This window comes from Glycine soja, chromosome 8 (genome assembly GCF_004193775.1).
Source record: "Glycine soja cultivar W05 chromosome 8, ASM419377v2, whole genome shotgun sequence".
Taxonomy (NCBI): Eukaryota; Viridiplantae; Streptophyta; class Magnoliopsida; order Fabales; family Fabaceae; genus Glycine; species Glycine soja.
Genome location: NC_041009.1, coordinates 5,173,559 through 5,201,398, shown reverse-complemented (window position 1 = coordinate 5,201,398; position 27,840 = coordinate 5,173,559). Strand labels below are relative to the sequence as shown.

At 32.8% G+C, this 27,840-nt stretch overlaps 4 protein-coding genes across 4 annotated transcripts; 3 read left to right on the top strand and 1 right to left on the bottom strand.

The window, feature by feature from the left end:
- Positions 1 to 89: 89 nt before the first annotated feature.
- On the bottom strand, positions 90 to 1,763 carry LOC114421368 (costars family protein-like). The gene is made up of 2 exons (XM_028387254.1): positions 1,560 to 1,763; positions 90 to 549 (listed from the first exon to the last, which is right to left on the bottom strand). The coding sequence occupies exons 1-2, from the start codon at positions 1,638 to 1,640 to the stop codon at positions 355 to 357; spliced, it is 276 nt and encodes a 91-aa protein (XP_028243055.1). The 5' UTR covers positions 1,641 to 1,763; the 3' UTR covers positions 90 to 354.
- Positions 1,764 to 3,452: 1,689 nt separating this feature from the next.
- LOC114422569 (GATA transcription factor 24-like) lies at positions 3,453 to 8,862 on the top strand. Its single transcript, XM_028389000.1, has 11 exons — positions 3,453 to 3,857; positions 4,618 to 4,713; positions 4,806 to 4,939; positions 5,853 to 5,954; positions 6,075 to 6,189; positions 6,934 to 6,990; positions 7,422 to 7,490; positions 7,844 to 7,912; positions 8,186 to 8,266; positions 8,389 to 8,457; positions 8,583 to 8,862. Exons 1-11 carry the CDS (start codon positions 3,615 to 3,617, stop codon positions 8,622 to 8,624), a joined length of 1,077 nt encoding a protein of 358 aa, XP_028244801.1. The 5' UTR covers positions 3,453 to 3,614; the 3' UTR covers positions 8,625 to 8,862.
- A 2,158-nt stretch (positions 8,863 to 11,020) lies between these two features.
- On the top strand, positions 11,021 to 20,519 carry LOC114421365 (dynamin-related protein 3A-like). Its single transcript, XM_028387251.1, has 20 exons — positions 11,021 to 11,562; positions 11,651 to 11,933; positions 12,029 to 12,057; positions 12,156 to 12,257; positions 12,405 to 12,473; positions 12,549 to 12,608; positions 12,801 to 12,914; positions 13,027 to 13,075; positions 13,199 to 13,308; positions 13,777 to 13,869; positions 14,000 to 14,092; positions 14,176 to 14,313; positions 16,075 to 16,188; positions 16,304 to 16,399; positions 16,566 to 16,608; positions 16,779 to 16,927; positions 17,018 to 17,164; positions 18,623 to 18,675; positions 18,787 to 18,886; positions 19,811 to 20,519. The coding sequence occupies exons 1-20, from the start codon at positions 11,230 to 11,232 to the stop codon at positions 20,078 to 20,080; spliced, it is 2,445 nt and encodes an 814-aa protein (XP_028243052.1). The 5' UTR covers positions 11,021 to 11,229; the 3' UTR covers positions 20,081 to 20,519.
- Positions 20,520 to 22,488: 1,969 nt separating this feature from the next.
- On the top strand, positions 22,489 to 25,691 carry LOC114421364 (uncharacterized protein C6C3.02c-like). The gene is made up of 5 exons (XM_028387250.1): positions 22,489 to 22,621; positions 24,050 to 24,097; positions 24,238 to 24,318; positions 24,414 to 24,589; positions 25,353 to 25,691. Exons 1-5 carry the CDS (start codon positions 22,600 to 22,602, stop codon positions 25,449 to 25,451), a joined length of 426 nt encoding a protein of 141 aa, XP_028243051.1. The 5' UTR covers positions 22,489 to 22,599; the 3' UTR covers positions 25,452 to 25,691.
- The last annotated feature ends 2,149 nt before the right edge of the window (positions 25,692 to 27,840 follow it).

The following is a 27,840-nucleotide window of genomic DNA, read 5'->3' as shown; positions in this document are numbered from 1 at the left end:
TATTGTCCGTCATGAGCATATGTGAAACACTTAAGAAATAAATCAGTTAGATAATGCATAATTTCAATTGGTATGGATCTACATCGTAATGAGAATAAAACAAAGGTAATTGCTTTTACTCAATGAAAAAACGATTCATAAAAACCTCAACTCAGGAATCCTGGTTCATACTTTAACATTTACCTCAAACCAAATGGTGACACGAGGAGATAAATTCTGAAGTCTTCACACACACACACACACACACATATATATATTAAATATTCATGCATAATACAATAGTATTACACGGATCATAAAAACTAGTTGGTGGTTCAAGTTGCACAGGATACAGTGTGGCATGCAACCATTGTATCAGTTGGCAGCTGCTGCGGCTGCTTCAGCAGGGGCAGGATTAAGAGTGATTTCCACATTATCATGGACTCCTTGCAGCAGTAGCTCACCCTCGTATGTCAGTACTTTACGCTTTTTCGCTGCTCTTAGTGTTCCAACAAGTGCTTCAAATATATTTGCGCATTCATCATCGTTAAATAGTGTTCCAAATGTTACCTTCACAATACAAGAAGACATTTTGTTCATCAATTCAAGAAAAGCTATTCATTAGGGCCATAAAAGATCAGCAAAAAGAACTCCACCTGACGATTAAAGAAGAAAACTAAAAATTGCACCCAGATGCTCATGGACAAGCAAATAAATTATTTACTTGCCATAACTTAAATGGAGATCTTAGCAAAAAAAATACAATGCACTATTTGATTGATAGGTTTTCCTACTATAGTACTTGTAAGTATATTAAGGCATGTGAACAGAACAAAACAAACTATCTCAGCTTCCTGCAAACACATTATTACAGTGATCCAGCGGATTTTACTTGCTGCCTCCTTGAACAATCTGAACATCATAGCCAAAGTTTAATTTTTATGATGCTCTCGAATCACAAATTTAGACAGGTTGTTATTGTTACTTCAATGCTTCCATCACATTGAAAAGGGCAACCATCTTCTGTTTCACTGTCCTGATCAATTTTGTATTTTGAAGGTTTCCCACATACTATCTCTCCTCTCTAATTTTTAATTGCCTATATCTACTGATATAGGTAATCAAAAAATGTTTCTGATGAAATTTCACCCGTATAACAGATGTTGGTGCTTAAGTTTCATTCATCCTAATCTATGCAAAACTTCAAGGTGATTGGAATCACAGTTTTTTCTAGGAAAGGAACGATTTTCCTTCTGGGGTTACCAAAACTCAATTGACATAGCAAAGACAAATTGGTTATATGCAAATTGCATAACCAAAACTCAATTATCTCACCCTAAGTTTTCAATCCTAGACTTGATAGTTAGGCCTAGATCCTGGGTCGGATATACAAAGATAAAGTAAGATCCCGGTTAACAAAGTTGAGATCCGATTTTGATAACGACCCAGGATCCCATTAATGATTTCATGATCTAGATCTATAAGAATGACGCAACCACCATATATTAGTGTGCGTGTAGATTCATAGGAACATGATAAAAATGAAGAGAAAGAAAGAGGAGTGTTTTTGTAATTTATACCTTGTAAGAACCATCTGCTTGGACCTTACCAAGCCTCTTGATTTCTTGGCTGAGACGCTGAACCTCTTCTTCAACATTCATGGTTACAATATCTTCCCTTAACAACTAGAACCACCAAAAAAGAAGAAAATATCCTTCCCCAGTTCCCCGGGGTGAAGTGTTCCAACACCACTTTTATATTTGGATTTGCAGATTTGTACCTTTCAAAGTATGAATAAGTAATAAATAATGCACGGACATTACCATCCGATTACAAGCATTAAATTTATTGATTTTTATATTTCTTTTATTATATTATTGCTACTGGCTATAAACTATATTGATTTTGTGAATGAGTAATAATTTATAGGTAAATTGACTTATTATTTTTAGTGAGATTTTTCTCTTTTAATATATTTTTTTTACTCAAAAGGTTTAAATTGGGACTTTATTTAAGTGATTGAGTTCAATGTTACTCAAGACCAATGTTTTAATAATTATACGATTATAGTACTAAGTGCATAATTTAATTTTAGCTTATCAGAAACAATCAATTCATTTTACCTTTTATTTTATTTTCATATTTTTTATCTGTAACAATAAGAAAACGGTACTAAAAAAATTGATAACATTCATACAATGTTGTTCAATCAATCTAACTAAACCCTTTAATTTTTTTTTTCTTCATATTTATGCTTATTGAGAAATCTATTCAAATAAAACATCAAATTACTCACTTTATCCATGCTCTGCTTAGAGAAGCCAAATCCCCCTTAGCTAATGTTGATGAATAACGTAAATAATTTAAGTTTCATGGTGAGTGTAATTTTTCTATTGTCTACCAGACAAAAATCATTTTACATATGATTTTTAATTATTATAAAAACTAATAAACTTACATAATTGTATAAAAAATAATTTTGCTATATTTATTTATTTTCTTTTTTATTTTATAAATCAATCACACCTCACATTTCTGTTACATTTCTATTAATCATTGGATGAACTTTTTAAGATGAGAGACTCGAATTCTTAGAAAACTATAAAAGATTGAATCTAAACAGTTAAAATTGCATTAAATTACGAGAATAAAAAATCCAATTAAGATTATTTTTATTTAAAAAAGAATTTGAAAATTTTGACCGAATTAAAATAACAATTAGTTGTATTAATAAAATTTGTATGAAACAATTAAGCTTTGAATTCAAAATTAATTTGAAAATTTTGACCTAATTAAAATAACAACTAGTGGTATTAATTAAGAATATTTGAAACAATCAAGCCCGGTCAAAAATATTGTTTGAGATATTTGACCGAATTAAAATACCAATCAGAGGCATTAAAAAAATTAGAATCACTTGAGGTAAGTGTAAGTTTTTTTTTTTCAAGTTTGAAGATTTTTCTTGCTTTTGGTTGTCATTCCTCCCTCCTTAAATTTAAGTTTGTTATGGTGTATAATAATGGTAATAAAGTCTAAACTTATAAACTCATTTATTTTATTCCAATTTCCTACCACTAGGTAAAGCCCAGTGGGATTTTTAGTTTTAATTCTTATAATTTGATGATTGTATAATTTTAATTCTTTTAAAAAAATTTATTGTATAATTTTGATCCTTTAAATGTGTAAATTTTTTTTAAAAGACTCTAGTGAAAATAAAAATTAAAATAAAAAATTTCACAATAATAAAACTTAACTATAGAGACCGAGAGTGAATTAAACCTAAAAATTGATTTGAATTGTTTAAAATATGATATTAACTTTTATTTAATGTAAAAATTTGTATTTAATTTTGAATGATTTTTTTTTTATAAAAAAAATCAACATAATCATTGATAATCTGTTGAATGGGTGGAGAAATAGCAGTATAAACATTGTTTCTAAGAGAGCATAAAATAAACATTGAGAACGTGGGGGTTTCATATTTTATTGAGTGGGAAAGGGCAGTCTGCACTTGACTCCTTGTGTTGTGTCTAGGAAACACCACTTTCTCTCTCAATATTCCTTCATTTCTACTCTTTTCTTTCTTTCTACGCTCACTCTCTTATCTCAACACACACTCTTCTCCTTCTTGCCAAATGGATAACAGCACCCTGAACAATCCCGGCGACAACGCCGAAGACCCGCCACCGCCGCCGGCTCCCATGCAAGTCTTTGATTCCTTCCAACCGTTCCATTACGCCAACGGTTCCGATGAAGGAGAAGAAGCTGTTCCTGCTCCAGTCGCCAATGCTTCTTCTGCTATGCGCGCCAGAGCTAGCGAACTCACCATTTCCTTCGAAGGCGAAGTCTATGTTTTCCCAGCCGTTACGCCCGAAAAGGTTCCCCTTTCTCTTTCTCTTTTCATTTTATTCAAAAAAAATTTCGCTGCCAAGAACATGTTTTTCTTTCTTTTTTTTTTTTTTTTTTTTTAAAGATTGGTTTTTATTAGAAAAAAGAAACAATTTTATCTCAATTGTTGTAGAGGCATGACTCGGTGTCGATTTGGTTTCTTGTCTCACTGCCCAATTTGAAATTGAAGTGTTTGAATTTAGTGTGCTAAATCGCTTGAGGGAAATAGAGAAGACAAAACTGTGTTAGATAGGGATTTTTTTTTTTTTTTAGTTCATGTATTGGTATCCGGTGATGATATTCTTATATTGAATTAATAGAAAAATATATATATTGGGAATACATTGCTGAGAGTGTAGGTTACCCTAGCTGTGGCTTTGCTAGAGTAAAATTTGTGTCAAGTGATTTCTCAATGTAGTTCTGGGCTAGTAGGACGCTAGGAATGTAGCTTTCTTGCTTTTCTAGGTTTTAGTCTTGCTCCCTTTGATGCCTTGCTATTGCTTCCTCTTTCTGTAAATGACCCTTTGGTTGGTTTTTGATTGCTTGATTATGAAATGATGGTGATTCTCTGGTAGGTGAATGGCATCTATGCCCGATCCACTGTGAAGCTTTTAAATTTTTAAGTGATCATTTGTGACCTGTTAAATTATTCCATTGGATTGGATGTGCCTCCTGTTTTGCACAACTTCTATAAAATGGTTGCACATTTTCTGGGTTTGATGATCCTTTTATTTTTCTTCTTAAATGCAGGTGCAGGCTGTATTATTACTCTTGGGAGCACAGGAGATGCCAAATAGTGCCCCCACCTCTGACTTTTTGTTGCAGCAAAACTATCAGGACATTCGGGTATTTCTTTAGGAATTGCTTTCCTCTTTGATATATTTTATCAAAAATTGTTTTTTAACATATTATTAAGTGTTCTAAAACTTGTGTGCCAGGAAATAAATGATCCTTCCCGAAGTTCAAAGCTTTCAAGAAGATTTGCATCACTTGTTAGGTTTCGTGAAAAACGAAAGGAGAGATGTTTTGAGAAGAAAATTCGGTACTCTTGCCGTAAAGAGGTTGCTCAGAGGTAGAATGTGGATAGGGAAGTGGGAACTCTGAAGTATAGTGCCATATTCCCCCCCCCCCCCCCCCCAAAAAAAAATTGACACTTTTTGTTTCTCATTTTATATAATGAATTGCTGTACAAACATTTATAAATTGTTAAAAAAGAAATGCATATGTGTTATAGTGAATTACTCTCCCCTTCCATGGCAAATGCTTAAATTATATTGCCAACTCCTCTTATTTTAAAAGGTACACTTATCTCATAAGAGATTTATATGTGCTACAATTTAGTTCATTTTGATGTTAATGGGCCTCTTAGTCATTTTTTCTCCTGTTTTGACTCTCAACATTATTGGCTACTGATTTTGAATCCCTATTAAATAAAGATTTGAAGTAAAGTTTCAAAGCCAATAATGTGAGTATGCAAAACATCACTTGAAATGTGGAGGAAAGTTTCTGATGACCTTAGAAGATACCCTTAACTCTTATTTATAGCTGCTCACCACCAGTAACCGATTCACATACAATTGGACTAACACATAATTCTCTTAGGGGATAATGTAATTTAGACATTTTTCAAAGGTGGAGAGTAAATTTTCTCTATTTGTTAGGAGTTTTTTTTTGTTAAAACTCATGAGCTGACTTATGATTGAGTGAATACTTGGTTCACATCTGTGCTTCGTGAGTAACATTCCCTCTCCCCTTCCCTGCCCCCCTCTTTCTCTCTTTCATATGTAAGCGTTTATGTTGTTTAGAGTCTACATTGGTGATTATTGTGCTTCTGTTTCTTGCAAAGCATTCCAATGTCCTGGTTTTCAAAATAAGAATTGGAGTTTTTCTTTTTGACACTAGTATGTTGGTGTTCTGTTTGTCCTCTAGAGTCTAGACGTATAGGTTGGTTTTCTTGAGATTGACAATACTTGGTTATCTAATAGGATGCATCGTAAGAATGGACAGTTTGCATCATTGAAGGAAGACTACAAATCTCCTGCTGAAAATTGGGATTCAAGCAATGGTACTCCTTGCCCAGACTCTACGTGAGTTTCAAAGTTATATATCTTTGTTTGAAACTCAAGGATGCAATAATTTTTATCCTTAATCTTTAATGTGTTGTTTCTAATATGTTATTGTTGTGTTCCAACTCTGCCATTGCTAAGTGAGCGTAGATGCCAGCATTGTGGAATTAGTGAGAAGTCTACTCCAGCTATGCGTCGAGGACCAGCAGGTCCAAGATCTCTGTGCAATGCCTGTGGGCTCATGTGGGCAAATAAGGTAATTAATATCTCTTTTAGCCTAGCATGAAAGTATGTTTCTTGTTATTTATTGTTGTAAGTGTTACTGTCCAGAATTAGATGTGGCATGTTGGTCTCTCATTTGTAGCTTTATTTTAGAGTAACTAGAACCCATGCCTTAAACACAGTAGCTGTTGTTTTTTGTAATGTTGTCAGATTTTAGTAAACAAATATTTTCTAAGATTTCTTTTTTAATTTTTTTGTCTTTGAGTGTCTGCTCTTAATGCCAAGACATTTATCTTTAGTGATTTGTTATTTATCTCTATTCCAGATGTGATAATCAGTTGATGGGTCTTTAAGGTCATAACTCATAATAAAAACTATAGTCATATTTTGTCTCATAGTCAAAGAAAGGAAAACTTAAGAGTTGGCATCACTGACAAGTGATGGCTTTATGAATTATGATTTGAAAATAGGGTTTTTGTGTCAACCTGAAGAATATTATTTATAACATGCTCTGTCTTTCTGCTTCAACCAGAAGAATAACAATGGTCTGTCTATTCAACATCTTATCTATTGCAGTTATCAATTTGTTATTATTATAGTCCTGGAATTGTGTAAAGGATTATTATTTTGCATGTTTGAATTGTTGTGGCCATGTGAGACTAGTTTATTACTAAGCACCAACTGAACAAGTTCACGTTCCCATCTTGCCTAAAGTAACTAGGGCAATCTTATAGTATCCAATTACTGATCTTCATTTTCATGCCTCGTTGATTTGAAGGGAACTCTGAGAGATCTCAGCAAAGCAGGAAGGATTGCTTTTGAACAAAATGAACTGGTATTTTTTATTTTTCATATTGTCATTGGACAATTTCTTTTCTTCCATTGTCATACTTTCTCCTATTGTAAATAACCAAGATTAAAACATATTGTCTTCCTGCATTACATCTAAAGAATATAAACAAATTCTTCCGAGGCGTGTCTACATCACACATTTATTGTTAATGATATTTGATTAGACGGCTATGACAACATGAAAATTTTGGCTATAGCAATAGAAATTATTTAACAATAAATCCTATGGAGAAATAGCTTGTATCTATTACCTACCCTTTTTTTTTAGGACTACTAGCCCTCAAAACCTGAAGAAACTACATGCTTTATTCTGCAATTTCGCTCCTAGTAGTCTCAAATTTGAAATTTCTGATATGATATGTGCTCAAAAGATGTTTGGAATTTCAAGTCTAATAATATTCTCTTTATTTGAAGGATACTTCAGCTGATATAAAGCCTTCAACAACAGAAGCCAAACATTCTTATGCTAAGCAGGGCAAGGAGGTATTTTTGTTGAAATTTTCTTTATCAAATTAATAAAAAATTTATTTTGTTGATGTTGTAACTGTTTCTTTAACTTTTTATTTTTTTGTGACAGTAGTTGTCTCCTTTGACAAAGGGTTATGAAAGTGCACGAAAACTCTTTTAACTTGGTTTTATATTAGTATATTGTTTTGAGGGTCCATATGAGGCAAATGCTTGGTTTTTCAAATTTGGGCTTGCTGCTGATGATGATTATTATCAAATATTTGACTTTTGAGTACCATTTGCATGATGGAACACTGATCCTTATGCTGTCACCTGACACTCTTTCATTGACGTGGACTTTATTTCTTATTTATTTATTTATTTATCAGGGAAGCCCTGAAGAAACTAAGCCTGTGCAAATGGATTCCAGACGGTCACCTGAGAAGACAAATGAGCAGGTTTTATCTATTTATATTTGTTTGTATTAGATTTAGTGTATTTATTTTCTTTTTCAATATAATTTAGTGGAACTAAATGTTGCTTAAGCTATGATATTCATTGTGTGTTTTAGGCCCGCTGTAGATAATGATGTTCGTTTTATGACATTTATCCATAGTCCTTTGGTGTGTTTGTGTAGCTTGTGTGGCATTTTGATTTGGGAACTTGGGGTGTTATTTCAAGAATATACCTTAAAAGCTTATCCATAGTCCTTCAATTTAATTTTTTTACAGTTTATTATTGGAACTGCTGAATCAGTTACTAACAACTTGTCCGTCCGATTGGAGAATCATGCTCTTATTCTACATGAGCAGGTATTCCTTTTGCTTTCCTCTAATCAACCATTAGTTATCCTTTGAGATGGAAAAGCTATGAAAAGGGTTGAGGTGATAGGACCTTGTTTGACAATTGGTATGATATATTTTGAGATTTGCAGGATACTCTTGAGGATCTTGCTGATGCTTCCGGGACCGAATTTGAGATTCCTGCAGGTTTTGATGATCAGGTATATACATGTTTTAACTAGTCACAATTCCTGAAACATAAGGGACCAAGCCTTCTCTGATCCTACTAGCCTTTATCTATCATTTACTTTTGATGAAGTTTATGAATATCACTGGTATAATACAGGTTGACATTGATGATGCCAATATGAGGACTTATTGGCTGTGATCTAGAGATATTGCTATGCACAATCAGCATGATTTGTGTTCACAATGGAAACAAATGTGCACTGCTGGTTCAACTAACATTAGACTTCTAGAAATAGTTTATGTTTTATAGACAAACTATTTCTGGAAGCCCTGTGAATTATATGATTGTGGACTTACAATTTTCTTACATGAGTTCCTGTACATCCCTTTGGGACCAGATTTCATTTATATAATGTGAATAGTTCAGTTTTGTCTTTTTTTTTGTTTTTAACCTTTTGCGGTATATTCAACGTTGATTTTGTATTCTTTGCGGTAACGCTATGTAAGGTATAATTGGATGGGAGAAAGCGGAATTAGAGACTCAGTGAAATTCTCTGTTACACCAAAAATAACTCATTACGGTTGCTTACATGAAATGAGCACATTAAAAATGAGAATAAGACAACTCAGTGAAATAATAAAAAAGAATGAAGTCTTTGGGCAATTTCATCCCAGCAAGTCTCTTGAATTATTGAAATTGATTTAGTTGTACACTTCATGATATTACATCATTTTAATTACTTCAAGCAACTTGATTAATTCTTTATTCTAAGATAATAACTTAAACTGTACCTTTTTGGTTTTATTTTAGTATCTCTAATATATAATATAATGTCAAAATGGTTCTTCTAAAATTTCATTTATTTTCTTTTCATTTTGGTTCTTGTTTTATTTTAGTGCCTCTAATATTTTTATTTTTCTGTTTGTTTTTATAATGTTAAATTAATTTTGAATTAGCCCTTGTGAAGAAAAAAATCGACAAGAACTAAAAAAATATTTATATATTTCAAGAACAATTTTTATAAAGACAAAAAAAAACTATATTATAGGGGTTCAAACACAGTAATTTTTTTTTCGGTCTCTTGGTGGGAGAGCTTCCCACTAATGATGTACTTTAAAAATATATGGTACACAAGAATTGAACAAAACATTGAGTTGCTATATCAAGCATTTATTGCTCCAATATAGCACATTCAGATGTTTTTGATTAAGTTTGAGCTATTTTCAGAGTTGCTTGTCCTTTGGCTATTTTAAAATCAATCCATATTAATTTTTTTACAGCATCTATATTAGTTAGAGATAGCTAATTATTCATTTTCAACTTAAATTAACAGAATTGTTTACTAATGAAACATTATATAAGCTACAATCACTATTATTGGCAATCCATTATGTTTATGTATGTATTATATGTCTGCTTCAAAGTATGTCTTGTTGTATATTTATACATCTTCAATTGCGTATTTGATCACTTAAAATCACTTTGTCAAAATTTTGAAGTTGTTGGGTTTCTAAAAGCACAGGGATACTACAATGCTCCTTGTCATCTTAATTGGAGCACGTAATCGTATGCTCCTTCTTTGTATTACAACTCTTAATTTTTTTTCCCCTATATCAAGAGAACTACTTCTAGCCTTAATTAGCCTCCAAGGAGAAAGCTCCACCTTTTGTCCATCCTCATTCCCTATTGCCAAAGTTTTCAATGCTTCAATTTCTCCATATGTTTAGTATCGGCTTCAAATATGGAGGCACTTTCAGTTTTTTGAGGTAATTTTTATTGATTGTAAACTACAATGGCCGTGGATAAAGGTTTTTTGGAGTCAAGTTTGGCGTGTTACGGGATCGTAAAATGGGAACAACTTGGGTTGTCGAGAGTTGCTGGGACAGAAGTGATGAGGATTGGATGCTCGGATTAGTTTCATCTACATGTCGTTTTGCATGTGTGATATCTTATATAATCAAACAAAAATGGTTCCAATCAGTAACAAATAAACTCGTATCTCACAAGGATTTATATTTAATTCTTATTTTTATGTAGAAATTTCATCACTGAATAATAAGTATTTTTTAAGCATGTTGAGTCTTAAGACTTACTTTAATTCTGATGACTCTTGAAAAATCAACTCACTTTAACAGAAACTTTTTGTTAGTAAAAATGCCATTTTATCTTATTTATTTATTTATTTTTTGGTTTTAATCTTTCAATTTTTTTGGAAAAAGAGACACGACTCATTCAGACAGAAGATAACTAAAGTATAAAAAAACTATTTTGGACCAGGATTAAATTTGGGTATTTACTCGTTTTATTAATTCACTTTCATTTTATTTGTATTTTACACCTAATTTCGTTTTTTTCATTCATGTTTTACGTAAAGCAAGAAACAACTGATCCTTTGTTTTTTTTTTTTTTTTCCTTCCCATAATAATTGATTGCACCTCCACTCCTATCTGTTAGGACTTTCTTTTGATAGAAATGAGGAGACTTATAAGTTATAATACATTATTAATTTATTATTGAATTAAACCTTAAAATCACATATGTTATGATACAAATAAAATTATTATTATTACTATTCATATAAAAAAAACTCAGATTTAGGGAAATTTCTGATTTCCCCGCCGCCGCCTTACTCTGCAAGAAAAAGCCCTTTCTGATATATAATTCTCCTTCATTCAAACATCACTCACTTCCAACACAACTCATTACAAACGGAGTTAGTTAGTTATAGTTTAGTTCGTTACTTTGAAGAATCTCAAACTTTCCTTTCGAATCTCAGAAGAAACCCTAGCTAGCTCTAGCTCCGATGGCGGTGGCGGGAGGCGCCGCTCCTCTCGGCTCGTCGGTGATCTCGCTGGTGAACCGGCTCCAGGACATCTTCAGTCGCGTGGGGAGCCACTCCGCCATCGACCTCCCTCAGGTTGCGGTGGTCGGCAGCCAGAGCAGCGGCAAGTCCAGCGTCCTCGAAGCCCTCGTCGGCCGTGACTTCCTCCCTCGCGGCAACGACATCTGCACGCGCCGCCCCCTCGTCCTCCAGCTCGTCCAAACCAAACCCCCTTCTCAGGATGAGTTCGGCGAGTTCCTCCACTTGCCTGGCCGCAAGTTCCACGACTTCTCCCAAATTCGCGCCGAAATTCAGGTGAATTTCAATCGAATTTCAATTTGAACTTTACTCTCAAGTACCGTATCACTGTTTTTATTTTTTATTTTTATTTTTGTTGATGTAGGTTGAGACTGATAGGGAAGCTGGAGGGAACAAAGGTGTGTCTGATAAACAGATTCGTTTGAAGATTTTTTCGCCGAATGTTCTCGACATTACGCTCGTGGATCTCCCTGGCATCACCAAGGTTCCCGTTGGCGACCAGCCTTCGGATATCGAGGCTCGAATCAGAACCATGATCATGTCTTACATCAAAACTCCAACCTGTGTCATTCTCGCTGTGACGCCGGCGAATTCGGATTTGGCGAACTCGGATGCTCTTCAGATGGCTGGAATTGCCGATCCTGATGGTGGACTTTTTGTTCCTTGTGCCTGAAGTGATGATCATTTTGTGTCTCTTTGGTTGGTGGATGTTTTAATTTGTTGTCTTTCATTTGTGTTGCAGGGAACAGAACGATTGGTGTCATCACGAAGGTATAATGTTGTAGTACTGTTTTTAATGTGTGAACGTTTTTGTGAAGTGTGTTGTGGTGTTTCTGTTTACTGACAAGTGTGGGGGTGTGTTGTGTTAGTTGGATATCATGGATAGAGGCACTGATGCGCGGAATCTGTTGCTAGGAAAAGTTATTCCCCTCCGACTTGGTTATGTCGGTGTTGTGAATCGTAGTCAAGAGGTAATTATGTTATCCTACCAGTTCATAATAGCTTGCTGGAAAATTAGTTGGCTGGCTTGCTGTTTTTTAAAGAATTGGTTGGTTGGCTGGCTTGCTGATTGTATGTGTAATGCTGAAATTTACTTGTTTGTTTTAACGTCAAATTAGGATATTCTAATGAACCGAAGTATAAAGGATGCTCTTGTTGCTGAAGAGAAGTTTTTCCGCACTCATCCTGTAAGGAAGTACCATTGTTTTGTAATAATCAATATTTTTCACGTCTATATACTGATATAATTTATGTTATTCAAGATATACAGTGGCCTAGCAGATAGTTGCGGTGTTCCTCAATTGGCAAAGAAGTTGAACAAGGTAAAGAATTTGCAATGTTGAAAACACAAATTAGCTTTTGTTACTGTCTCAAATGTTGGCCTTAAATGCATCTTCTGCATACTCTTTTTCTTAGAAATTCCCTGAAAGATCTTACCATTACAAATTCTTATAGGATTCCAGTATCTGAAATTTAAGCATGTCATATGTTTATTTACTTGTATATCTCTGCAGATTCTTGCACAACACATCAAGTCTGTGTTACCAGGGCTGAGAGCACGTATAAGCGCTTCACTAGTCACTATTGCAAAGGAACATGCAAGCTATGGAGAAATCACAGAGTCCAAGGCATGTGTTAATATTTGGATGTGTCCCTATAACTTATTAATGTTAAACTGCCACATTTCTACTCTGGCTGGTCATTTACCTTATTTTATCCATGATTCTTTGTCTCCTGTAGGCTGGACAGGGTGCTGTTCTCCTTAATATTCTTTCAAAATACTGTGATGGTACTTAGTTTCTTATCTCTTCAACTTTTACATCTGTTATTTAATTTCATATTCATTTATTGGTATTCCACATATAACTACCTTCCAAATTTGATTGTGATCTTTTTTTCTTGTTGAAAACAGCATTCTCCTCCATGGTAGAGGGAAAGAATGAGGAGATGTCTACATCTGAGCTGTCTGGGGGTGCAAGAATTCATTACATTTTTCAATCCATCTTTGTGAAGAGCTTAGAGGCATACACTTATATATGATAGTTTTCTTTTATTTATATATACCCAATATTATTTAGAATTGATTAAAATTATGATTATAAATAATATTTAATAAGTAGAAAGTATAATTTGATCAAAAGAATAGTTTTTGATAAGCTAAATACTATGTTTGAATTCACATGATCATTTGATTGTAAGTGTTGAACTAAAACTTCATTTTTCACTTGTTTTAATGGTCTAACTCTGTACAAGCAAACTGTAAATTATATAAAATTGAAATATAATTGAATGATTTCTAGGGAAATGGAAACATATATTAATTTTATATGAGTGCATTTTTATAATGTAGATTTTTTAGGCAACAGGCAAAATATATATGTTTTACACTTTCACTCCATTGAACCACCCAATGATCATGTTGCTCTGTTCATTTCTTCAATGCTAGCTCCTGAGTCCTATTATATAATGCAATTAAATTTTATCTAACAGGAGGTGGATCCATGCGAAGATTTGACTGATGATGATATTCGCACAGCCATACAGAATGCAACTGGACCTAAATCAGCACTGTTTGTTCCTGAAGTAGGTCTTATCACCCTCTTATTACACACACCTGATATTTTCTTAGTCAAACCCACATTCTTATCCTACCACATATTGTAAATTATTTGACCAACTGAAAAATACTTATCTATTATTTTCATGCACTTAGGTCCCGTTTGAAGTGCTTGTACGCAGGCAGATATCTCGACTATTGGATCCAAGTCTTCAGTGCGCTAGGTTTATATATGACGAGTTAATGAAAGTAAGGGTTTATGACTTGCTATTTCTGCTTCTTTACTTCACCACCATGCAAATATGTGCTAAATTAAAATCTCTTCTCTTCAGATCAGCCATCACTGTATGGTCACTGAATTGCAGCGGTTCCCTTTCTTGAGAAAGCGCATGGATGAAGTTATTGGGAACTTTTTACGAGAAGGCCTAGAACCCTCGGAGACTATGATAACACACGTCATAGAAATGGAGGTATGCTGAGATTTGGCTTATTTGATATTTTAAGTATAAATGTATGCTTGCTCCTCCTACTGCAATTATGTTAAAAGTAGATGCTGAAAAATATAGTTGAATGCTAAGGTTATGGAGTCTAAACTTGGTTGCACAATACAAACCCTACCAAAATAATGATTTATGCCTTAGTTATCAATCCTGGTCACTGTGGAGCACCTGTCTCCCAAAATGCTGTGGTAGAATAGAGGATAGCAGGATGATTACTATAACAAAGATTATAGATACAAGATCAATAGTTTATACAATATAGATATAAATGCTAAAGTTACCCAAAATTAATAATTATTCATAAGTACTAATCAATGTTATAAATTAAACAGGTAATAAGCATCAATCTAAGCCATAATTAACTAGGCAATTAAAAAAACATAGCATTGTGGTTGTGGTTGAGTGGATGATGACATGACTGCTAAGAGAAATAAGAATGTAGGAATGAAGCAAAAGAAAGAAAAAGAGAGAATTAGTAGAAAAAATCAAACATGTCATGCGAACAGAGAGTCAGAGACGGAGGGAAGGGAGTTGGATAAAAGAATAAAGAACAGAGACAAATTAGGGAAATACAAACAGTGAAATGTAAAGAAAGAACACCACTCCCCCAAAAAACAAAAGAACAGACGCGTGAGCTATGATGCCTGATGTGAGCAGAGACTGAAGGAAGAAAGGCAGAAACTTTGAACAGCGATGCCTGTACACTGAGAAGCAGTAAGGTTGTAAAAAATATTGGGTTGATCAGAATGACATCGACAAGCAGTGGGTCAGTGGTCACAAATGAATAAAGTTTATACTTCGTATTTTTTCATTTAAACAGAGGTCAAATTTACATTGTGTTCGAATGAATATTTGTCTCTGAAATTTTTAACTGCTTTTCTTTTAGCATTAAGATCCTTTATTTTTTTTTTCAATGAACAATTTACTGAATTTATTGATTCTATATCTATATGTTTCAGATGTAAAAAGAGGTCAAATCACAAAATATTAGGTTTGATTGCTCAGATTTTTTTTTTTTTTTGGGTGGGTGGTTGGTTAAAGTAGGGTGCTTCACCACTGTAAATAATAGTGGTCCACATTGTGGTTGCAACTACCATGACAGAACAATGCTCCACAATGTAAGCCTTGGAGTACCTTGTGGTAGCACCGCCACTCTGCTGCTATATTGTATTTTTTGCTACCCTGATTCATTAAACAACTGACATTGAAAGCTAATGCTGGAATGCAACTCATAGTAGTTTCACACTTCATACTTTGACATATCTCTCGTAATTTTATTGATGCTTGTCCACACGGTGCCTTATAGAGTGTACTATTTACCTATTTCATCTATGGTCTTTGATCTGTCTCTCGCGCTTTTTTATTGAGCACAAATTTTATTCCTTCTCACACATACAGAAGGAATCAATTGCTTGTAATGCAGTTGTTTGGTATGTGAAGCCCTCATATCTAAGACTGAAATGTGTTCTATATACTGCTTGCTAACTTGATTGACATTGGCTTTGTATTCTGTGTCTAAGTATTAATGAGACCTTTCTCTTGAAATTAAGGTAAATCCATAAAGACTTGAAAATGTTGAGAATTTTGTGGTATCTACTAATCTAGTAGAAAGTAGAAACCATCAATATATCAAGACTTGGCTTATTAATGTCAATAGTGATGTCAATCTATCTGATGAAAAACTTCAATTCCTTGTCCATAATTTCTTATTCAAACTACACCAATTTACAGATGGACTACATCAACACTTCCCACCCAAATTTTATTGGTGGAAGTAAGGCAATAGAAGCTGCAGTGCAACAAACCAGGTCTTCTAGAGTTGGTTTACCAGTTTCTAGGGTGAAGGTATACATATTATGGCCTCTAATCCAGTTATATGCTCTGTTTTTCATGCTAGACATGAATGCTAATTTATGCTCTTCTATCTTTTGTTTTAAATCCTCTTCTTAATTTATAATAGGATGCACTGGAATCCGATAAGGGACCAGCTACTGAGAGAAGTGGGAAGTCTCGATCTATTCTTGCAAGACATGCAAATGGAGTAGTGGCTGATCAGGTATTTATGTAATTTTATCCTGTTTAGTTGACTAAAATTTTCTAATATATATGTATGTAGTACCTTGGTTTATACCTCAGAGAAATCAAATAAGGGATATTAAATTATTATCTTGTTCTGATCTCTTCAATTCTTATGTTATGAATTTTAAAAAACAAAAAAACAGGGTGTTCGTGCTACATCAGATGTTGAAAAAGTAGTGACCTCTGGTAATTTTTTATTCTATTTAATGTTTGAGTTTGATGAGGCACATGCTTTATTAGGAATTTAATTTTGTGTTTTTCTATTGGTTGTTTTCAATCAAGTGTCTTGGATGTATCAGCCAGCACCATTCGTGTTGTACATTATTAACTCTTTAATGCATGATATTTTATCCCAGGAAACACAGGTGGATCAAGTTGGGGGATCTCATCCATTTTCGGTGGAGGTGATAACCGTGTGTCTGTGAAGGAAATGACAGCTAGTAAACCACATACTACTGAACCAATGCATAATGTGCAGTCATTCTCTACAATTCATTTGAGAGAGGTATATATATGGTTGACACCTTCATTAGCTAGATCACTATGTCCTATGGTATGGGTATATATTTTATTTAGTGTACTTTGGTTTTTGTAGCCCCCTTCTGTCTTGAGACCATTGGAGAGCAATTCAGAGACCGAAGCTGTTGAAATCACAGTAACAAAGTTGCTTTTGAAATCATACTATGACATTGTCAGGAAAAATGTTGAGGATCTTGTCCCCAAAGCAATTATGCACTTCTTGGTACTTTATATTCTTCTTCTAGGCTTTGCTAAATTGTTTTTCAATTAGATGCTCCAAATGATGAATATTAGACAAATAATCTGCTTTCAATTTCCAAATTGAGTGGTATTCGTGTGGTTGCAAAAATACATATTTCCATTTCCTGATCTGTTCAGTAATCTAAATAAATGACAATATACATAGATCTGATGCATATAGTCACCTATGGAAACTAGAGGGAGTGTGACAAATAATTTTAGAACCCACTACTTGTTTTTGGCCTAATGCTCATAGGTTACAAGTTTTTCTATTGCATGGTTAGAAGTGATATCAATTGCTGGAAATTGAAGTGAGTGATGAAGTCTCACACTAGTTAGGAGTGGGTTAAGTAAGAGCCATATAAGCGAAAAGAGCCATATAGTCTCCACTGTAAGTTTTTTGGGTTTGGGTGTAGGTGTAGTATCAAGCCTTCTATTGTGGTTTGTTGCATAGATCATTGCTAAAGATCTCCCAGTTTTTGGATTTTCCGTCACTGCCTAACAATAATGATGTTATGAGATATTTTCTAGATTTTTTTTACACTTAGGCTCAAGTTAAAGCTTACTAAACATTAAACTCATTACAATTAATCACACCAAAAAATAATGAACTAAAAATGTAACACATGACATTGTCTGAGAGTTTAGATGGGGCTAGAACATTTAAGACTTGAAATGGGGCCTGATTGCATCTATAGGACTGGAGGAGATAGGGCTAGGCAGCTTAAGGGACAGATAAGGTTGGTGTGCGTTGTAGCCAATATAAGTCAGAAGTCACCATCAAAATGATCATTGACAGGAAGAAAAGTCACTACTGTTTTGATCCTAATGGAGCAGAACAGTCATGGGATGGTGAGCCAAAACAATGTGGGATGGACCTGTGATAGAACACCAATTGATAAACTAATAAAATAAAGTACTGAACACAAAAATCATACATAATACAGCGATACACCTGCTGTCTTGGAGACAAAAGTCTCCTACTAAGTATTTTCTGCCCACAAACTACAAATATCAGCACACTTGCCTAATTATACACCCTAATATTAGATATAATCCTAATACATAATTGCCATAAGTTATTTTCTATGAATAACTGCCATTATGAAGTTTATTTAGGCCACTCTCGCCACTTCACAAAGACACAATATGATGTCTCTTCCATTGCAACCAGGCAGTGCCTAGCCCACTATCAACTGAATTCCTGATCTTAATCAAATCAAATAAGGAAACAACTATGGAAATATATGAAATATGAAACTGCTGTCTGCTGCTAAGTTATTATTTAAGATATACTCTAAAATATTTTATACAACAATGATATTGCGAGACCGAGATGTCTCTAGATATTCTAACTGTTAACATTCATTATATCTTACCATATTCTCTATGCTACTTGATTGGTTGAACATACCTGAATTTCCATGCTTTTCATAACTAGGTAAATAACACAAAGAGAGAGCTTCACAATGTCTTCATTGAAAAACTATACAGGTATTATATAGTAACAGTGATTGTAGCCTACTGATTCATATTTATTCTGGAATTATATACATTGTCTGATGTGGCTTGCTTATTGCTCTGTGAATGTTACATTTAAACTAGAGAGGATCTGTTTGAAGAGATGTTGCAAGAACCTGAAGAGGTAGCCAAGAAAAGAAAAAACTGTCGAGAACTGCTCCGAGCTTATCAACAGGCTTTTAAAGTGAGTGCTTATAATACTTTAATCAGCATTGTCTAGCTGAAGTTCTGTATTATTTTATATGAAGTTTGGTTCTCCTTTAAAGGTAGTTCTACGCCTTTGAGTTCCTGTGGAAATGCTCATGATCTTTGTTGCTCACATTGGTCTACTCACCTATAAAAAAAGGGCAGCCTTGTGCTATAAAACTCCCTTTATGCATGGGGTCCAGGGGAGGGTTAGATTCTTTGTGACTGCCTATAATAGGCAGCCTTGCCTTGCATTTATTTGCAAAAGCCTACGGTTATATTTTGTTTTTGGTTTGGGGAGCTCCAAGTTTGAAGAGTAAACTTAGTTTCATGACATGTTTGGTTACCTTCAAAAATATATTTGCACATTAAAATTTTATTTGCAAACTCTGTTTTCTAGAAGCAAGACTTGGGTTGCTTTTCCAAACTGAATTTGCAAACTTAAGTTTAACCCAAACTTAAGTTTAAAAACTTTAATTCAAACATGCACTAATTCCACCATCCAAATTTGTGACCTCTCGTGACAACACTGCACCAAGTCTCCCTTTCAGTCTGCTCGCTACTTATGGAGTTTATATTTTGTAATACACAAACTTGGTTTTCTTTGATCCTAGTTGTTGACTATTGATATTTATTTTTCATATGGTAAACACGTGGTAATTGGTTTTCTGTTGAATTTCTATAAAAAACCATATTTTTTTGTGAATAATTAGGCTGTCGTTCACAAGGGTTGTAACATGATGCTTTCCTACTTGCATGTATTTGATCCATCATTGTTACGGAATCAAATTCTTCTCATGATTTCCAGATGTATATATTGTCCAAGATATGTTTATTTTATCTTGAAATCAATGAACTATCTACATCACTACATTGGCTGCAACTATGGTTGGACTCTAATGATACTATTCCTCTTTGGTAGGACTTGAACGAACTGCCTCTTGAAGCTGAAACAGTTGAAAGGGGATACAGTTTGCCTGAAATTACTACCGGCTTACCTAAAATTCGTGGATTGCCAACTTCATCTATGTATTCTACTAGCAGTTCGGGAGACTATTATGAAGCTTCTCCCAAGAACACAAAGTCTAAAAATAAAAAGTCTTCACATTCTGGGGAACTCCAATCTCCATTTCAGGATTCAAACGGAAATGGAGGGCCATACACGTCAGGTTATCCAATGGCTGGTGAATGAACTCGCTGATTGTGCTTGTTAGTCCAAGAAATTTGACTCAGCGTTTAATTATTTGTTTATGCTTATGCAATTTTTGAGGTTTGCAACTCCTCCTGGAGCTGGACTGCATTCAGTTACTATTTTTCCCATTAAAATGGTCCTGAGTGTTGGTGGGTGCTTTCTTTATCTAAGTTCCCTTTTGTTCGCATATAGCGTTATTTACCAAGGCTCCGGAAAGAATAATAGGAGCAGATGATTTTTCAGTTGAGAGAATTTTTTCACTGTATTCATGTATATTACTATTACCATTTTTGTTGGTGGCTAGTCAGCTATTGTTCATAGCAATTTTCTAGATTGATGCATTTTTTCATTTTTGTTCACCACAATGACTAGCAGGTTGACTGTATGAAACAGCTAGTAATGGCTGGCAGTATTGATTTTTTTTAGTCATGTTTCTTTACTCGTGTTTTTTTTTTATTATTGTTACTGGTGTTTTGTTACAATAACTTATTTGTAAATTATAAATTGATTTCTTATTTTTTAATAATAATAATAATAATAAAGGGAAAGTACTTAAATTCCCTTAACCTTTTCTAAACGAATATCCTAAATTTCAATATGTTTTGATTAATATCTATATCTACCTCTTTTAAAAGTAGTTCCTTTTGTTAAATTAAAGTTAAATTGCAAAGAGAAAATTTCCATCTTTTACCTTATATGTAATTATTCATTAATTTTACTGTCAAAATTTCATTTTCAAAAATTAAAATACAATAATAATCATTATCTTAGCATTAGCGCAACAATAATAAATATATAAACTTTATGAATTTAGAAAATAATTCATTATTTCATAACAAGTTCTTTGATGACTAAGATTTAAAGTAAATATATGTTTAAACATTTTTCCATTAATTAAATCCAATTTAATAAGGGGAACATAAATAATAATTATTGCAACATATATAAGTATATAAATAATAAAAATAGGGAATAATAAGTTGAATAACATTAACATAAGGATATAAATAAAAAATGAAAATAAAATCTGAAAAACTAAAAATATTAAAAATTGTTAAATATATAATTTATTATTTAAGAATTATCCTTAATATAATCTTCCGTGCTTCGTTAAATTTGATTATTTTTATTACATAATTATATAATTTTTTAAATTTATATTCGTGAACACATATTAAGAAAATTAAAATATGAAAATATATTAAAAATAATTTAATTTTTTTGTAAAACTAAAAGTATTTTTTACAGATATTACAAAGGAGTATTTTTTACTGTAAAAGAAATATTAAATATATGAGCGGCACCAGAAACACAGTCTCTAATTTGGTAGAGTTTGTTGAAAATATAAAATTAAAAGAAAAAATTAATAAATATAATATGAGAATCATAAAAATTATTATTTTCAATAAAATAAATTTTGACAAATAAATAAAAAGGTGTAAATTGACAGCACTTTTCCAAAAATATTGAGATTGGGATTACAAAAGATTAGTCATTAGTATTATGTTAAATGCATAGTTATGAAATCCGATTCATTCCAATTGGGATCTAGTGGTATAATCATTTCGATTTTATTATTGGATCACTTATGTATGTGATCCGGGATGGTCCGATCAAACCCGATTGATTTTGTAGAAATTCGATGATCCTACTGATTTTAAAAACTCAAACTGGATTGTGCACATTAGAAAAAATAATGGAAGTACAGAAACAACAATGGGAGTGCAAAAGGTTTTTTCATATTCTTTTTGTTTATTGAAAAAAATTAGACTTCTTGCTCATTTTGTTTATTGAAAATTGAACTTGTTTTAATTTAGTTAATTACTATTTATATTATCTTTATTATTAATAGACTTCATTTGTGTTATCAACTTTAATATTTTAATTGTTATTTTAAATTTGCAACAAGGTGTTGCTAGGTGCACCCAGCATTATTGTTGGTGCACCCAGCACTTAAGATGAAATGACAAAAATATCCTTGATTTGTAAACCTTTTAAGTTGATCCGTAAAAGACTTACATATCAACTTGATCCATAAGTCTTTTATGAATCAACTTTATCCGTAGAAGCCTTACGAATCAACTTGATCCGTAAAAGGCTTATGGATCAAGTTGATCCGTATGCTTAATATCAACCTTACGGATCAACTTGATCCGTATCAACCAACGGATCAACTTGATCCGTACGATTTATGGACCATCTCACGCACATCCATCACAAATGAGAAAAAAAAACAGAGACAGTTTTGGTATTTTTAGTAATGCTGGGTGCACCAGCAATAATGCTGGATGCACCTAGCAACACCCAAACAACAAATAGTATGGGTTCAATTCTAGACTGTTCGAACGAAACGAGTAAACAACCAACGCAAACGCGACACGTGTCTCATCGACTTCAAAGGATTTTAGGGTTTAACTTGGTCATTACGCTTCGAATATAGTATATGCCGTAAACCTCTGCGCTCTCTCTCTCTGTCTCCTACGATTCGTTTTGCCCCTTTTGTTGCCCTAATTTCAACCATGCCTCGCCGTAGCTCCGGTGGTAAAATCTCCTATCTCAATTCTATTTTCCTTTTTTTTTTTTTTTATCTTCTGGATCTATTTATTCATTATTCATAATATAACATGGTTCTGTTCTATTTTTCGCCTTCGATGATTTCTAGAGTTTTGTTCTCCTCTTTTGGATATTTGGATAAATCTCTCACAGTTCCTGCTATTTCCCCTTGATTTATTAACTTTGTGTCTCTATATACGTGTGAATAGTTTGATTCCTGCATGACCGTGTTTTCCCCTCATGTTATTTGTTTTTGTTTAGTTAGTTTTTTCTTCTTCTCGGGTTTTCAAATCAGAAAACCATTACATTATCTTGGAAGTTTTGATGCTAGAACTTGTCTAGATAGTAGAAAATGATAGCTGCGGAAAAGACCTGATTTTCGCGAGATAACGCAGCTTAAAATACTAACTTCCCCATCGAATTAATTTTATATGCTTCTCTCCCAGATGTTAGGAAATTGTTGATGTTTTTTTTTTAATTCACAACTCTTTTAATTTATATATATATATATATATATATATATATATATGTATGTATGTTTGTATGTATGATGTTTGTTTTCAGTGTTGGTATTTGCAGATGGTTATGCTATTGTAGTCGTTATGTTTTAGCCTTGTACATGGCAGTGTTCTGTTCTGCTGTTAATGATAAGTTGGGGTGTTCTCATGGTTGAGGATGATCCGTGAACCATCCTAACCCAACCAACAAATGGTGCCAGTATGCTGATTTCAGATTATGGGTGGGGTTGGGTTAGGTCTGAAAGCATCAGACTTATAAAGCTTAGGTCGCACACTCAATCTAACCCTACTTGTGTACCCACACATTTATCTATAGGTTCTAGATATTACGGTAGTGAAGATCATAGTGCAGCACCAATGAGTATATAGCCATTGATTTCCCAAATCAGTTATTGAAAAATAGATCTTCCCTGTTTTGAGTACCTTGTTCAGCAGTGTTTGAATTGAGACTTTGATTTATGCATAATAGCTTTTGAGCTACAATATGGTAAGCCAAGAGTTTAACCGAACCAATCTACTCATGTAGATTTGGGGTGGGCGTCATGTTGAAGAAACTCTCAAACCTGATCCACTGCTTCATGATTGGATCAGTTCTGCAAAAATAGCTACCTACTAAACCAAAATCCTTAGAAATCCCGGACTCTAATGCTTTAGAAAGGAAGGAAAAATGGGAAATTATTATCAATAAACATTTTTGTTACAAATACTGAAATATTTTGATATTTCAATCAAGATAAAATATTTTATTATTTATTTTAATTTTCATGTGCCATACTTTTTTATGGATCATAATATGGTAATGTTTATTTTGGGTAAACTAATGCTTGGATTTACTTTATTCTGCATTGTAATGTTTTTTCCTATTTATTTGACCCTATTGATTCATTGTTTACTGTAGGAAGATCTGCCCGTCCTGCTCCTCGGGCAGCTCCTCGTCCTGCTCCAGGTATGCATGAATACAATACAGAAATGGTTTATTAAACTTTAAAGCTTTGAGAAGATACACTTTTAGTCTTTCAACAAGAGATTGTGGGACACAAATTTCTTTTTCCTCTAATGAACATTGTCATTGACTTCTTGATGCAGTTCACCATGCTCCTCCTCCAGCCCCTGCTCAGAGTGGTGGTGGATCTATGCTTGGTGGCATTGGTTCAACCATAGCTCAAGGTATGTGAAGGAAGATGAATGTTACATTTTCCTTATGGAATCCTGTGTAAGAAAATTTTTCATCTTATCTGGTTTCTATTGGGTTTTTTTTTCAGGTATGGCTTTTGGCACCGGAAGTGCAGTGGCACACAGGGCTGTGGATGCAGTCATGGGTCCTCGTACCATTCAACATGAAACAGTTGTTACAGAGGCTGCTGCTGCTGCCCCTGCACCCACTGCAAATACTTTTGGTGGCGATGCATGCAGCATTCATACAAAGGCATTCCAGGATGTATGTTATTCTCCTTTAATTGTTGAATATTGTTCTTGGTATCTTCTAGCCAACACTTAATTCATTAGTTGGACTAATGTGTAATTTTTTGTTAACATATGCCATTTATAATTGTAATGCAAATAGCTAAGGATATATTTTGTGCTTGGAAAGATGTGGGAGGTAAAAATTATCTTCTTTGGTAGGGTAACTAATCAAGACTAACTGATCTGCTAAGCAAAATATTGTTATAATCTTTCTTTTGGAAGGGTGGAAGTTGGATTTTGATTCTTATAGTGGATGACATATCACATTAGGATGTGCAATGTAAAGAGAAAAATGTAATTAATAATTAATAAATATAAATATGATACTGTTGAGGTTTTTAAATTGCTGATGATTTTCTATAAAAATTACTAGTGTACGACTGTGCCACTGATCTTGAAATGATTATTCCAATCCATTAAGTACTCAAATTTATTATATTTTGAATTATTATATAGACATTCATCCATATTTTGTTTCCTGATCCTTCTGGTTGTGGGATTCATTGTAATATGTTGGCATTGTTGTGGTTTTGTTGGATTCTGAGCCTTCATTGAATCAATACCTTCAGTTATTGTAGTCATCATAGTTGACAGACCCTGGGCACTCGGTTTTGAATTGAAATCTGTGTAGTGTCTTTTTGTGTTTTGTTTTAGATTAAATTTTGATTCACTGTCTATATGAATTTGCTAGTTGAGATAATGTAACATTAGTAGTTCTCATGGACATCTGGTTGCAGTGCCTGAACGGCTATGGGAATGACATTAGCAAGTGCCAGTTTTACATGGATATGCTTGCAGAATGCAGAAAGAACTCTGGAGCCACGTTGAGCATGTAACTGCTACATTTGCCTGTTTTGGAGTTTGCATCAGTGCCCTGTCTCCTATGGTTTGAACTGTTAATGTGGCTAGGTATTGCATTTGAATAAAATACCATTTGCCCGAAGATGCATACAAACTAATATAAAGTCATTTTCAATTGTTACTTTATTATTTGATACCTATAATTGGTAACGTATTTGATCTGAATATTTCGGCTGTTTGGATTATATACCATTTTCCTCTGTTTTTTTGGCTCATTTACATCTGCTGTTCGGATTTGCTTGAATTGTTGGGGAAAGCGTTCCCTGCATCAACCCTCCCCCCTTGGATTGGTTGTGAAAAATGCATATAACAAGAAAGGATAGAAGGTTTGTGTTTACTGTGCTCATTTTCCGTCTTCATTTTCGGTGAAATAGAAAAGAAGACTGAAAATATGTTTGGTTAAGTTTTAGAAAGCATTTTCTTTGGTAACATTTTCAAAAAAAGTGCCTAATGAGTGTAGAAAAGTGTACGGATACATGGAAATAAGGAAAAAATGGAGAAATTTGTTGCTTTGGATGGTGATATAAATTTTTTTTTGAAGAATTGAATTTTATTATAGATATTTAATAGTGTTATTATTTTGAATTTTGTTATAAGTAACCATAAAAATGTATATGAAAAATAGTATAAATGTTTTAATTTAAGAAATTAAAACAACTAATTCACAACGCTTTCATGGCATTTTAAAAGTATCGTTTTGATTCTTTATATTTTTTTAAGTTTTATTTTGAATTTTTCAAAAAAAATTGACAAACTTTAGTGTTATTTTAATTTTTAAAATAATTAATTTAAAATAGTTGAAGCAAAGACCCATCACCAATGTCTGAAGTTTTTCATCATTGTCAAGACCTGTCATTTCTGATTTATGATGGTGTTGTTTAGTGGATGGTGGTAGGTTAGAGTCCAGTCAAGGTATTTTTTTTTTTTTTTTTGGGTTATAAGGAAGGCTAAACAGTCCTTAAAAAGACGGCACTTAGTGCGCAGAAGAAGGAAGGAATTGATAGGAGGAGCACCCACCATAACATGCCAATAGTCAGTTTTATTCTTTTGTAGGCCCAAATCCATATGAGGATTATAATTTTGAAACTAATTTAAAATTAATGGTCTAAGCAGGAATTAAATATCTGATTTTCATGTTATTAGTATAACACTTTAACTAAATGAGTTAACAGATCAATCATGTTATAAAAATAATTAATATTATTATATATAATATTAAAATTTTTAATATATATTTAATACACATATAAATTTACATAATAAATTTTTATCTAATAAGTAATTTGTTTATATATATAAATTTTAAATAAAAATTGTAGATTTAATAAAAATTTACATATGTAAAAAAAAATACCAAATTCATTTAATTATTAATTGTTATAATAAACATCTAAATACATCATTCAATTAAATATCATATTTTTTTAATTTTTAATCATTATAATAAACATTCAAATATATTATTTAATTAAATATTAAATTTATTTGACTATTAATTACTATAATAAACATCTAAATATAACATGCAATTAAATATCAAATTTATTTAATTATTGAATTTTGTAAATAAAATAATGTATAAAAATCTGTATCCTTATGTTTTGAATTTTCTTAATACGCATTTATTCTTTCCCAATAAATAAAAATTATCGACCGACTTTTATTGTATATATGTAAACAATATACATGCATCATTGATGACAACAAACACTCACAAAAGAACATTAATGATAGCAAGTTATATTAAGAGAGTGCAATTTTATGAAAAAAATGGCGCTGTAAAAATGAAAAAAAATTAATATGTTATTTGTTATCAAAAATACCCACATAAGAATATTTTCAGTATTTTGGACAACTGCTAGTTGTATAAGTAAAAATGCTGGGCATCCCAAATAATTCCAGAAAAGGAATCATGCATGAACAACAAACGATACTTCGCCACGGGATGAGAGACCAGATGTGATTATACTTTCAAACAGCCTTCCTGAATGAAACGAACAATTGTCATGGACTCAGACTCAATGAGGATGTGATTATACTTTCCAAAGTGAATAAGATATCCCACAGTTCTCCCGCAAACTTGTAATGTTCTGTGTTGTGGATATGAATGGACGGTGATTTTAGTGTTTATATTGAGGTGGTTATAGATTTTGCTTTACAATATAACAAAAGTTTAAAAAAAAATGGTTGAATGCATTTTAAAAAATTTAATTGTCATTTATTTTAAATTAGTTATTTTAAAATTTGAAATTAACAACACACTAACAATTACTAACAAAAATTAGGAAATAAAACTTTAAAAATATAAAAAATCAAAATAAAATTTTTAAAACTTAACTTACAACTGAAACTTTTAAAAACTTA